General features: G+C 38.6%; 1 protein-coding gene across 1 annotated transcript; it reads right to left on the bottom strand.

The window, feature by feature from the left end:
* Positions 1-9,784: 9,784 nt before the first annotated feature.
* LOC145468361 (neuromedin-K receptor-like) lies at positions 9,785-13,737 on the bottom strand. The gene has a single exon (XM_081452058.1). The coding sequence runs from the start codon at positions 12,011-12,013 to the stop codon at positions 11,057-11,059; it is 957 nt and encodes a 318-aa protein (XP_081308184.1). The 5' UTR covers positions 12,014-13,737; the 3' UTR covers positions 9,785-11,056.
* Between the last annotated feature and the right edge of the window lie 1,020 nt (positions 13,738-14,757).

Raw genomic sequence — 14,757 nt, 5'->3', positions numbered from 1 at the left:
AACAAGACTCGGGGGGCGAGACAACTCGGGTGGGCTAGTTGTCTCGTCTCGGCAGGTAGCCGGTAACCCTTGCAAGCGAGTCAACTTTTCTTCATGTAAGCGCTTCGACGTGGCGAGTGTCACGTAATGCTCAGATTTAGGATTTAAAGCAGAAATTCGTATCAAAGAAGTGAAAATGAACTCGGCAATTCCCCCTGTGATCGAATGATCGAGGGAAACTCAAAGAAAGAGGGATATTTGCACATTTGATTATTCAATAAGGGTTAGGAATAATCATGCAGGGTCAACTTTGACTCGGCTTACAGGGCCTACGTTTTTACATATAAATCCTCGATAAAGTCGCCTCGGGGGAAGGATGGTCTCGGGTGCCCGAGACCATATAACTGGGGCCTAAAATAGATCAACCAGTGATCCGAAACAAAACGTGGTTACAAGCAACACTCATTTGATGTTAACAATTTAGTCAAATCTTTGTAATTCAAGTCCACGAAAAACCCACAGGGTGTCCTATGTTTAACTAGGATTATAACTTTTCTAACAATTTTGTTTTGAGCTAGTTAATTGGCTCACATGTTAGACAGAAAATTCTCTTTCGAGGTATCTCCAGTTTGAACGTTGTAAATGTTTTAAAACTTCACGTTTAATCAGTTGTAAGCTTTGTCCACCGACACGCGGAGACAAATGAAAGAATGCAAGTTTATTCAGCTGTTTTGTCAGCCTTGTAATTCTCCTTAAGTTTGTTCATCTAATATTTGAAGGCAGAATTTTTATAGTCATCAATTTATAAATAACTTTTATTCACGAGCTTTTACTACTTATCTATAAACCGTAATAAAAGTTTATAAACTCAACTTGAACATCACTTGTATCAACACACAGGAAACTTTTTTTTTTCACTAAAACATCACCCCACCAACTAATATTACAAAGGTCGACATGTCCCCATTTTATATTTTGATTTGCAGATTCCATTCTATTTTACGTTCAGCTAAAAATGTTGAGACAGAATACGTTTTGTTTTGGCTATACAAATTTGAGTACCGTTGAACCTCACTTTCGGCTGTACACAAGCTTTTCGTTTGGTCCGAGCTCGTGCTCATTTTCTCTTGCTGTAATCCATAATTTTCTCGTAAGTTAATCTGCTAATATAGAAACCATATGAGAACCTTCTTGTTCTCTTATGGAGCGTGATAATCACCCCATAATCTGAAACACTGTTTAATCTTTGTTTTCAAACCCGCCTAGCCCAAACATATAACTGTAAAGATTTTTCAACCCCACATAACGCTTATAAACGAACAACAGGAGAGCTTTATATCGCACTTGCCGTTTAATCCCATTCACAGACGAAAGATGTTTACTCTATTCAAAAAGTCGTTTATGCTGTCTCAACTGAAGCCCTCGGCGAGAACGTGATGGATTGTGACCGGACAAAGCATAATTGGAAAACCCTGCTGTATTTTTGATGGATATTGCACGTACATGCTTGTATGTAATCTAAAAATCCAACAAAATTGAAAGCAGATTCCTTTCATCACGGAGCAGTACAGAGTAGCAGTTGGCGCGGAACATTTTTTGGAAAGAACTGAACTTTGTCCTCATTCAGATCAGCTCACATTTTTGACAAAAAACTTAGCTTCATCGTCATTCCGGTCTCAAAGTTCAGTTAAAGGGGCTTTCGAAGGCGATGTTGTGATAACTACGAGAAAACGAATTATTCGACTTGAAGCACATGAAATATGAAAGATGAAAGTGTCTCAATATGGCTTCAATGGAGTGGTTCTCGCCCAGTTTTCTCTCGGATTTAAACGGAATTCAAGGATAAAACTTTTTATTATATGGCTACAGCTCCGTGAGCGGGCAAGATGAATCAAATCCTGCGCTGTGATTGGCTACCCGAGCGGGCAAGACGGAGCTATCTTGCCCGCTCAGGACTACCCGCCGTGTCCCGCAAGAAAAATTTCCCCTAAAGCCATATAATAAATCCTTTATTGACTAAGCTTGTTCGGTCAAGATGGCTGGATATTGGCCTCTTTTTTGCGAGTACATGGACCTCAACTCCGTCTCGGTCCATAAACACGCAAAAAAAGAACTTGGCCAATATCCAGCCATCTTGACTTCACACTTGATCAATATCCCATACGTATATGTTATTTCTGCCTTCTAAACACATGAAAGGCCGAAGTCCGCCTCAGTTAGTTGTTTTTCAACGGCAGGTTTTCGGTTCAGAGTTTTATTTATACATTATTATAAATAACTGAGATACTACGCGCACTCTCATTGGTCGGTAGGTGTGCTTAGATGAGAAAATGTAAACACGGTTGCGACGTTTTAGATTCGCGCGGATTCGCAATAGTGCAGTTTTTCCGTGTTTACACTGATAGCCTCAACTAAACACATGGGGGGTTGTGAGAATTCTCTATACAACCCTCGACTGCGTTTCGGGTTTGCATAACTGTCTCGAATTCTCCGAACTCCCCTCGTGTTTAGATGAGGCTTTGAAAACACGGAAAAAGTGCTCTTGCTTAATTTTTAAGTTATTTCCGAGGGACTAATGGCCCCAAACAACGACAACGATCGAGTGGACATTTCATACCAACCGAGTGTTTTATAACTAAAATAAAGCATGTAGATAGACGTTGATCAAAGCAATTTGTTGTCGTTAAAATATTTTTAGCCTCATGCTTTCCCAGCGTTTAGCGTTTTTTTTTTAACACCATATTAAACCGAAAACTAAAATAGCTGAACAAATACTTGGTGAAATTCCTCTAATTTTAAGCTGCATTTAAGTTCTAATCTTTCCACAGTTTACTTATCACTGGATCAAATGGAATTTTGCTCAGTTTACCGCCCAAATTAAGATAACGGTAACTTCTCGGTATTTGGTAATGTAATCCTGTTTCCTTAAAAAAAAAAGTCTAGAACCTTTCTTGAATTCATCCGGAAACAAAACCTATCTTGAGCCTTTCGCTATGAGCTTGAGGGCGTTAAGTGGAGGTCTTTGGCATGAAATTTGCAGCTTAAATTTGCTTACACAAAAAGCGACACCGACAATGCTGAGAATATATGCTGCTTTTTATAGTTCATTTGCTTCGTCCTGGTTTGTATTCTGCCAAGTAAAAGGTAACAGTCGGGTAATTGCTTGCCTATTAGGTTTTTCATATGTTTACGTGCCATGACTCACATGCCAAAATGAACATATCAGCCTGTAGTCTTCTCGATCGTCGTCAACTGTGATGAAGTGGTTAGGTTGAGCTTAAACTGCGTGAAATTATAACCCAATCTGTACTCGGCCCCATACCGCTACTTACGACTCACTTAAAGTAAAACAGAATTTTACATATTTTTGTTGTTATCTTACAAAGCTCAGATTTAGAAGTTCAAGTGAGTTTTACTGTCACCTGGCCGACTGCCTGCCTGATCGATAAGTCATGGAAAAACACCGCAATCTCCCACAGCATTTACACCGACTCAACCAACATCTTTAAGATCCTTTAATAGCGGCATACCGTGCATTAGAACTGGCCAGGTTTCGTAGAATTGTTCGTGCGCAAAGTATACTAAGACTATTAGAATTGTCCTATTTCGGTACCCCCATCCTGTGTTTCAAGTTCAATGTTAATTCTTTCAAGTTAGAACTAAATACGAGACAATTTAATCTTGCGAGCTATTTGAAGTTATTCGAAGAATCGGAGATAAGCCCTCTCAATCTTCTCCATGCTCGTTCTTTTTGGCTTTAGCATTACAACTTAAGTGTTTTCCTTTCTTACTAATAATTTCTTCGATTTGGAAGTAGTTTTACGTGTGTGTTTTCAAAAGATGGCCGTAATGTCTTATTTATCGTTGGGTTTCGCTGGTACTTTACACACAGTTCTCTTGTTGTATCGGCAAACATGTTCTACCAACATACCAGGGCATTTTAATATATATTTTGCAAACAAACTTACGTGATCTGTTGTTTTAATAAAGGGCTATCCTTCGTTTCGGAGAAAAAAAATTACAAATCTGTGATCGGGTCGAGAATTTACGTCTTTTTGTCTAAATCTCTTGGACAAACATGGCGAGAGAAACAGATGCCAGAACGTTGTTGTAGAGCGGATGAAAACTCTTAGAAAGAGTAGAAATAATCCACTGAAGATTCCCAAAATAAACTTTTAATCCGATGAAAATGAACAGATTCCTTGTTGATTCCATGATAAACGCTATCGGAAACGACACTTGAGGACTATAAGAAGGAGAATGGAATTAAAATACTAAATTATGCGCGTGATGTAGTGTATCAGCTCCTACCTCGTTCCTATGATCGTGGGAACGAGGTTAATTACGCATTCGTCACAAAGTCCGAGTATTACGGTAGTCTGTCGTGTGTGGCACTGTTTAATATACCGTACAAGGTGATTCTAACTTTATAATTCTGTGGATAACACCCTGGTGTGTGACCGTTTAAATGAAAGCTATTGAGCAGTACTTTTATGTGGTACTGGTTGTTATGCTGTACAAGGTGGTTCTAACATTTTGATTCTGTGAATTAAACCCTAGCGGTGTGACCATTCAAATGAAAGCGGTTAAGCAGTACATTCATGTGGTACTATTGAACAAGCTGGTTCTAACTTTAAAGTGTATACCATTCGTAGGAGGCTGAGGAGCACAGCTACTGTTTTTGCTTTAAATATAACTGTTGAACTTTGGCATATACTGAGCGAGATTCGTCTCCGATTTCGTTCAACGTGTTTGGCATCAGTCCTCAAATGCGAAGATTATTTTCTCGGCATTATCTTAGTTGCAGCTTGTTATGAGAAAAATGCAATTATTTTTCTAATGACAGAGTTGAATCAGGTTATTTACCAGCAATTTTCAAGCCATCATCACCTTTAGTTGATTAAAACTTGTGTCGAATCCAAATCTTTATCAGGGGGGTACCGAGCATCTTTCATGGTTTAGCAAGTGAGAAAGTTAATGAAGCGCCAAGGGCCCGAGCGGCTAGATAGGTCTGGGGCATGCCCCAAGAAATATTATAATTAGGGGCTGCCGGAAAAATGCTGTTTTCCAGGCAACAGTTTCATAAATCAAAACCATCAAACTGACGTTGAGTATTAGTAACGTAGGTTGTTTATATGTCAACTTTTGGGATGATTATTAGTAGGTTAATAGGAGAGTCTAGAGACTGTCAAACTAGCCGATTTGATAACCAAAGACACTGTCCTCAGTAAATATATAGGTCCGCACGTGCGTACGTGCGTCTATTGTCACTACGCCCGTTCAATCCCGAGGTCATAAAATTTGTAGACATTTTACCTAGACTCCCTTTTTCCCATTCATCAAGTCCAGCGAGGGGGTGTTTAAATCCATACGCGATAGTAGTGGGAGGGATAATTTTTGCCCCTAATCGTTTGGCCGAGGAAGAAAACTGAGTTCAAAAAAGTAGATAACTTTTCGAGCCCTTGACGACAGTAATGCAGGATGTAATAGTTTTCACAAGCCCTTAATGACAGCAACCAAGTATATATCTTCCATTCATAGTATATTTCGTAGTCAATTATGTATCTTAAAAGATGCCTTGGAATAGATACTCCAATTTATATACTATTTTGTGTCTTAGAGTATAGCGCGATTCCGTTAATATCACTATTCGACGATAGTCAACTTTTGAAGATATGTTGATACAACTCGAGATTTAATTGATGGTATCAAGTTTCATTTAGCTGTAAACACAATAATATCAGATTCCATTTTGCTACTTTAAACAAGGAAACGCACCTTTCCCAGCGATCACTTTGCCCCCACTTCATAAACCAAGTGAAAAGGGTCCTAGAATTGACACCTTTTCTTTGTTTGTAGACTCTTGGTTGCAGATTAGCTTTCTGTGTGTTAACTGAAATATATTACAAGGTACAGCTACGTTTTTTAGACCTTCCGTTGTCTAGTTGTAATGTTTGTAGCCGCTGTTTGTTTTCTTTTCCTTCTGAAATTGAAATGGATATTTCTGAAGGTAGTCTTATTGCTTGAACCAGGAATCGAATCGCGAATCAAACGGGAACAGTTTTCAGAGAAAGACTATTCTCTGCTACTCGCTTAGCGCGAGCCCAGGGAATATAGAGGACAGTAATATTACCGGAGCTGTTATCGTCGTAAATTCGTGCTGTTACAAAAATGACTTACCACTCAGGATGTTTCTCTGTCCTAATATTTTTCTTCGAATACCCTAAGCTTCGTCACCGATTAGCCCTCCGTCGAGAACAAGAGATGAGGGGACGCAATTATTTTAAATCTTACCAAACTTCTAATTCGGAATACAATAGATCATATATTAATTTATTATTGCGAAAAATACAATGAAATTGGACTTTTCGTCGAATTAAAGTAGGTAAAAAAGAGTTTAACCAATAAGAAAGCTTAGAATTAAGTGAGCCAATTAAATAGCAGCGCCACTGCTCATGCGCTGCTACGAAATGCTGTTACAGCCGCCTAACAACTTGGCGAATAGGGATGGGTTTAGCAAACCAACAACGGCAATGGCAACGAGAACGCAACCGAAACAAGGTTTCTTGAGCAGAATAATGGTTATGTAAATGCGTTATAAATCATTGCTTATTCTGTAGCTGTCCTCCGCAAAACAACAACCGGAAATGTCCAAGTTCTACGTATTTTGGATAACGTGAATCCACACGACGGCTCATTTGTCATATTCTTTTTCAAATTTATCACTTGCATTACATATTTAGCAGGGAATTTAAGTAACCACGAAGGCGACGCCAACAAAAACTGAGTACATATTTTACCTACCAATCTCGCTATTCTCGTAAGGCGTTCACTTTGTTTATCACTGTCAAAACTGAAAGAAAAACTGAATATGGAAAAAAAATATTAAATTCGAAATAGAAATTTATAAAATTAGCCGTCGTGGTTCACGTTCTCCAGCAACGCAAAATTTGGTCATTTCACTTTGTTGTTTTGCAGAGGACAGCAAAGAAAAATTTCAGGTGTATGTTTGGAAGAAAACATAATTATTTCAAAATAATGATGACAGATTGACAGCAAAATATGAAAACGCTCAAATGCAGGGGCGTGAGGTTCGCTTTTACATGGGGTACGCACAAAAAGAAAGTTAATGGAGCGCACAAAGGCTCGAGGCACGCTGGAGAGGCCTGGGGACATGCCCCAGGGAATGTTATTATTAGAGGCTAGAAAATGTCGTTTTCCAAGCAACAGTTTCCTACACTGAAAAACGTTGAGTATTTAATAACTTATGTTCTTTGCATGTTGGATAATTGATAAGTAATTAAAACAGCCGACTGGCGATTTAATTGATAAAGACCCTTTTCACCAGTGAAGATATAATGAGCTATTTTTTTTTCTGGATTTCCGGAGGTACGCACGTCCGTACGTGCGTATATGGTTGCGAAACTCCCATGGTTGTCATGTGAAGTCATGCCGTATATCATGAAACGTGAAAAACGTCCTAAAATATCTCACAGAGTGGGAGCGAATACCTTCCTAGCATTTAATTTTCAATAGATATTTGTCAGAATATGGCACCTAACTGCATGCTGAGTCATCTAAGTAGTTAAGGTTTTAGAAGAAACAAAACACAAACCGCGGTGATAAACGCGGTTTGTGTTTTGTTTCTTCTAAAGCTACGATGGCCAGGGAAAAAGAGTTTTTACGGTTTAGTTTAGGTTTTATTTAATCCAAAGTTTAATTTTAGAAAAAAGGACGCAGTGTTTTTAGTCTTAAAAAAGATAGTGTTTTAAATAATCCTTCTCAGCATACCCTCAGCTTCGCAATGACATCATTTCACGCCCAGTCTTTTGTCGGCTTTGAGTAACAGCTGAATAGAGACTGGGAACGAGTCCTGTAGAAGATTTCCGGCGCGTTTATCACAGATGCCACCTTCCAAAATCCCCTCGGCCATGAGGACTGAGAGCAAGCTAGACACCTTTGCGACGATTATACAAAGAAGTTAGTGACCATTGAAATACGCAGAGGGAGTGGGGAGGGAAGGTAAATATAATTGTTGTTTTCAAAGGAAAAAATGTGCGATACTGCGGTTATTTTGTTGTAATCTGTTTAGCGGAAGCTTACGTTATCGATTAGTTTTTCCTGACGTCACTTGTTTTGTGAACGCAGCGAATTTTGATCACAGAATTTAGCCGTACTTTACTTATCATTTGATTTATGAGCTTGTTATCACCCTAACGCTGACAACGTTTTTAAACTGCTACATTTTAAAAACTGCTATCAAGCCATATTGACTTCATTATTGCTCCTAATAGTTTAGAATTTTGGTTCAAAAGTCTACTATCTTGGCCCGCTGTCGTGTGACCTTGTACATTTCTCGACAAAATTTAATTTCGTTCCCTGACATAAAAGTTTTCGCGCAAGAAGACTGATGCCACACATTGCTTATACAAAGCAGCATTTTGGGGGACCGAAGTACAAACTTCAAATTTGCATTTGCGGATCTGTATACGGATGTAGGTTGTCTTCACCATGATTTGTGGTTGGGCGGCTTTATAAAAACGACAAAAATTAAGGCTGGGTCTAATATTTCAGTGTATTAATTGTTTTATACATAACGTCGAGCGTTTAGAATTCCATGACTGTCTGATCATTTGGTAGAGGGTAAACTCTTCTATTGTCTAATTACTCTGCAGTGAAACGAAAACAAAATAATTTCTATCTTAGTACAAGAAAGAAAACCCAAGTAGGAGGAGGACATCTCGTTTAGTGATCAGACATAAACGGCCCCAGCATAGTTAATTACCAGACTAAAGAATCATAGAAAATTTACAATTTTGGAAAAAAAACCCGTAGCCATGTAAGAATTTTGATATATCGAACATAGGTTATTGTTATTAACCCCACATATCAAATATCATTTTCGACGTCATTATTGTAAGGTAGTTGTGTAGTATTTAGATTCGTCGGTATGCAGGTTACATAATCACGCTAAAAAGTGAGGCCGAAGTTTGTCCGTTAGGAGCTGTCACTAGACGGCATCTCCGTTTTTGATCACTTCATTCTGGAAATTTCGTTTTAGTAAAATAAATAAATGACCCTATTCTTATTAATAACTATCCTATGGCCGTTTATGTTTGTGGTAATTCCCATAAAAGACGTAATATAGAAATTCGTAGCCACGGTTTCATGTTAATCAACGTGGGCCATGGCCTAGGTTTAAGTAATTCTCGATTTGCGAATGGAAAAGTTAAATCTCTCCCACTGACAGTTGTTCTCAACTACTGCGTATTTCAGTTGAAGAGTCGACGAAGTGCCTCTTTTAGGCAATAGTCTCTTGTTTTAGGTCAGTCATTCAGTTCCATGTTGTGCACTAAGATTCCTGGCAGGAATACAGACATTGCTAGGTTGTTTTAAATTTCTCGTCGCGTATTTAATATTTGACCAATACTTTCTAAACAAGGACCTGATTTCAATCCGACCCTAACCGAGGTTGAGCTTAGTTTGATACAATCCTCAGTGTACTCACCAAGAGCTACCAAGTATGGATCACTAACTACTTTCGGCACAGACTACAGAGACTTCCAGAAAAAAAAAAAAAAAAAAAAAACATCCGAGACTACCGGCCTGGAGGTTTTTTTTAAAAAAACTTCCTTTGAGGTTAATATTATCGGTATCAGCATGCCTTCTGGTGCATGATTTTTCTGTCCTATGCACTGCGATAAAAACAAAACATGTCTGCTCCCATACATGTTATCATCATAAAGTCATGCACTATTTTTAGCATTCAAACCTGTTGAGAAAGTTCTTAAGTGTGACCATTCAAATGAAAGCTCTTGAGTTATACTCGGATGTAGTGGTGCTAGTTTTTCACAAGATGAAATCAACGTTTTAAAACTTAAGAAAAATTGTTGGCGTAGTTTGGCATTGTGAGGAAATGATCGGTTAATTCAGGTCACAAGGGGCTAATTATCGCTTCAAAGGGTACCGTGTGCAGCCGTGCTGTTTCCAGACATTTAATTAACCTGTTGCAGTATTAGGCAACTTTCACGACAGCGTCTGCAAGGTCCAAGGTAACTCAAAAAGATCGCAAAACAATAATTTACTAACGCAACCAAAGACTAAACCAAAAAAATAAAGAATTGGGAAAGATTTAGAAGGATTACGAACTTGCAAAAATTTCGGCTAAACTTTTCTCAATGCGACATCCGTCAATGGATTATAGATTGAACATAAAATCGTGGCTAAACGATCTGACATCAATGACAGCGATTTGGTAAACCGAGACTAAAGAGGCGTAGGTCATGTTATTTAAGGTGATTTTGTTACACCCAAACTGATTTCAAATAAAATCTGTTAATTATTGTTTAAGATCATGCGTCAGTCAAGAGTGTGAGTTAGGGTTTATTTAACAAAAGAAGGTGAATTTTAGGGGTTAGTTGCAATTCAACTCAAGTCTTGCCTTGATTTGTCTTCACTTTTCGAGAAATCATACACGATCTGGTTCAGAATTAAAGAAGTCTTTTGAATAATCTCGAAAAGAGATTTTAATTGGATTAAACTTATTACGTTTCAGCTATTGGACTAAAATTACAAATTGAATGGAGTGATCTTTTGCGGCAGTAATTATGTTTTGTTTGAAAATATTCAATGCTTCGTCAGTAAGCAAATCATAATAAGGCTTTTATAAGGGAGATACACATTCCTTAGTAATACAAATCCCACCTTGTGATAATAGTTACCTTAAACTGGTAACTAAAGCTGTTTATAAAAAAATTAGAAAGCGAGCCATTTCGTTTTTGTTTGATACACAAATATAATATTTTCACCGTGTTTATTTAAAGCAGTCAGGCCTTAAGTACATGTATCTCAGCTGAAGAAAAACAAACATTACAAAAAATCTACAACTTCAAAGGTTCTTTTCGTATCATTTAACAGCATTCATGAAGAAATAACTTACAACAATCCGTTTTAAGAAAACTATAGTCTATATGATCGGAACTAATAAACGAATAAAGAATTAATTTGTTTTTCTAAAATATCCTATGTAGACAACATCAGCATCGCGTTTTATTTCTAAATTAGAAGTCTGTGGACTTTAACATCCGCAAGGTCGTAGTCCTTTCCTGTAATCTTTGCTCATGGTACACAGAATTAACGGGTTTATTGCGCTATTTGCATAGAGCAGCGACAGAACTGCTACCAAACCCACATTTACGGAGGGAGATCGCTCAATTCCCGCGAACTCCAACACGAGCGCGAAAGTTATGTACGGCAGCAAACACACGCTGAACGCAATCACGATGACTATAAGCATTTTGACCAGTTTTCGTTTCTGTTCAAGGCGAATCGTTGTCAGCGAGTTCTTGGCAGAATCCCGGTAGATAATTCTGACTTTCCACAGCGCGATAACGACTCTAAAATAACAGTAACCGATAAGCAGGAGCGGTAGAGTGGCTAACGAAGCAATGAGGATTTTGTGAATCTGCCTCTCCATGTCGGTGTTCCAAAAAGGGTAACAGATTTTCACTCCGTCCGTCGAGACAAGTTTAAGAATGAACGAAGTGGGAATTCCAACCACTAGGTAACTACAGATCCAGATGAGAGCGATGCAGACTTTCGCTTGAGTTTTGCTGACGCGTTTTTTAAACGGCGTGACTATCGCACGGTAGCGATCCAGCGCAATGGCTGTGAGGGTCATAAGGGAGACAGTCAAAAACACGTCGCCGAGGGGAAAGAAAATCTTGCATGCAACCTCGCCGAACGGCCATGAAGCAAGTTCTTGTAGGAGACCTACAGGTAGGCTTAGCACCAGCACAGCTAAATCACTCAAGGCCAGATTCGCGATGAAACAGCTGCTTGTAGTTTTAGACGAGCCTTGTTGAAGAACGCCGTAAATAACGATGGAATTGCCGAAGAATCCCACCACGAAGATTGCCGTAAAGAGGATCAGTTGAAAAATCGCATGTGCTGGCAGGCTTTCGGAGTAATTCTCTAGTTCGTCATCGACATAAACCCAAGACTGGTTCGCCATAGTATCATGTTCGTCCGCCATAGTCAAATACCGCCGTGTTTCAAGATGTTACTTGTTTCAAAAGTCTGTGATATGGTAATTGCCAGATGACGGTACAACGCTGGAGTTACACCGCTTCGAGCTTCGCACAGATGATCGTCAAAGAACAAATGTCGCGTGTCGTGTTGGACCTCCGTGTTTTAAACCCGTAAAAGAATGCTTAGCTTTATCGCTTAGTGATCAGCCCGCGTCCCCCGACAAATGTCCTCCTCGCTGTCACAGCTAAAATTTCGCTCAACGCGGTAATTAAACAACTCTTCAAGATCCGTCGTTATCAGATTTTTCCATCCAGTCTACAGCATATTCAGCGCCGCGGAAATCGTGGCCAAAGTCAAACTCGCCAAAATATAAACCTTGGCGCCAAATTGAAGGCAAATTCCTCGCCTTACAATAAAACAAATAGTTGAAGCGCGTCTTTCTGAAGTCGAGGGAAGGTTGTTGCGTTCGTAGGTAGGTATTTTGACAGTGATTGCGAGACGTATCCAATGTGAAGATTGCCAGAAATGTTTACACTACACAAAACTATTTTTCTTGAAATCCGACGCCTGTCCTTGGTCCTCTCCTGCTCTGGGCTTGTTTTGAAGGCTTTCTTGCCGTTGCATATTTATTTACGCATTTGAAGATAATTATTTTTACAGGCGGATTTCAAGTAATCTTGTCATCCGAGCAGACGCCGTGAATTCTATTCGCGCTCTCGACTGAGTGCAATCGTCTTCCTCTACGTTGATTGGAAATTTTAATCTGAAGTGAAATGTCGTTTATGCTAAGCTAAATTGGACTGTTTTAGTCGACTCTTGAAACCTTTAATTCATCACAAGTTTCCGACACATCGGTAAGACACTTCGGCTCCAAAATTCCTGTTGATAAAAACGTTTCTGATAACACCGTGAAACCGGAAGCTGTACTTATGTTGCATCACGCAATCTTTGTTTACTAAGATTCTTTCTCATCAAAGAAACCCTCTCGCTTTCAAAAGATTACCATTCACATCAACGTATTTTTATTTAATTTCAGCTAAGGATGGCGTGTGAAAATAAAGCTTATTAATTTGTTAAAACTTACAACGGCGACTCAATGGTAACATGTTCCAAGCGCCCTTGAAATCTCACACCGCAAGCCCATTCGTTTCAATCACCGGCAGACATAATGATGAATTTATCGAAATGCGATCCATACCACGTTTTGATGGTGAGATTAAATACACGCGATTGTTTCGGAACAATTCAAGCAAAAGACGGCTATTAACAACTGTCAATATTTCGCCTCCCAGCTCGGAAAATATGAAAGTATCACCAGATCCCTATCGATGGCTCTCGGTTAATCTGGCGTCTCCGAGACTCGATCGTTTTTGCATTAAAACTATTTTTGTCGCGCGACAAACGTTTTAAAGTCTAAGCGACATTGCTTTTATACAGTTACTCAGGAAATTGAATTATATCTATGTATCAACTTGATTTTTTTTTCCCTAATCGTGAAATCTGTCTTAGGGAATGCTTCATGGCGCAGGATTCTTGGCATTTAATTCCGAAACAAAGAGGATTTGTCTAATTCTGTTATTAAACGCCTGTTCCAATATCAGAGCACATGTTTTTGAGAGAAGTGGAAAATTCTTTTTTTTTTTCTTAAGAGAGTCCTTGCGTGACACTGACAGAATGATAAATATTCTTCTGTCGATTTATCACTTAGCTGACCGTACGTGATATATATTTATGTATAGGTAATCGTATGACTGCGAGTTCAAGTAAGGATTTACACTGCGAGTGATGACTATTTGAAAATTCTCTCAAAATTGCAGGAGCCTTTAGGCGAGTGTAATTTGAGAGAATTTTCAAATATCACGATTACTCATTTATTATATGACTGAGAAAATTGCGAACGTGCGCGCGTTAATTTGCACTACAGTGCAAATTTTAAAAGCGGAATTAACGATAAATTGACCTGCTCTCAGCCAGTCACAATGAAGTAACTGTAATCATTTGCACAGTGCGATACGAAACAGTGAAAATTTTATTTCATTGCCTATGCATCCAAAAATACATCACCAAAGAATGGTTAAGGCATTATTTGGAAAGGTTCAAAACTTACTCAAGATCAAAATAACCCAACAATAGTTGCTGACAAGAACCCATTAAAAAGCGCGGATGACTTTTCGATAGCTAAACGATTATGAAAATGGAAACCATTTCAATTCCAAAACATTATTGCAGTTTAATTCGTGCTCACTCCCCATTCTATTCAGTAAACTCGCGTGAAAGCAAAAGGATATTTATAAAGTGTAAAGGCATGAAAACTGAAGCACTGTTTCTAATAAATTTACAAAAAGGGCAGTTTTACAGTGTTACCCTCGCCTGTCACTAAAAGCTGTTTTTAAACAATTAAAAATGTTTATGTAGCTATTGGCCGCTGGAAAACCGAGTGATGGAATTCCTCCCCACTAACAAACCATTTAGGCAAACTGCCTCGGTCTTAAAAGTCTTAAAGTTCGGGAAAAAGAAGGCCTTAGACTGAAAGCAAACAAGTTTCGATAAAGGAGAAATAAATGTGTACGATCGACAGCAATAAGGGGAAAGTTTATCCGAAACATCAAACACAACAACAACAACATAAATACAAACATATTGGCAAAAAAAAATTAGTCAATCAATTCAAGAAAAACAACACCAAACGAGTTGGAAAAATAAAAAAAGAAAAAAAAGCACCCCCAAAAAACCCAAGAGGTTGAAAAA

This window comes from Orbicella franksi, chromosome 14, assembly GCF_964199315.1.
Source record: "Orbicella franksi chromosome 14, jaOrbFran1.1, whole genome shotgun sequence".
Lineage (NCBI taxonomy): Eukaryota > Metazoa > Cnidaria > Anthozoa > Scleractinia > Merulinidae > Orbicella > Orbicella franksi.
Note: the sequence above shows the minus strand (reverse complement) of the source record. Positions and strands in the feature narration are given on the sequence as shown.

Coding starts and splice junctions, on each gene's coding strand:
- LOC145468361 (XM_081452058.1), bottom strand. CDS start 12,013: ATGGCGGACGAACATGATACTATGGCGAACCAGTCTTGGGTTTATGTC.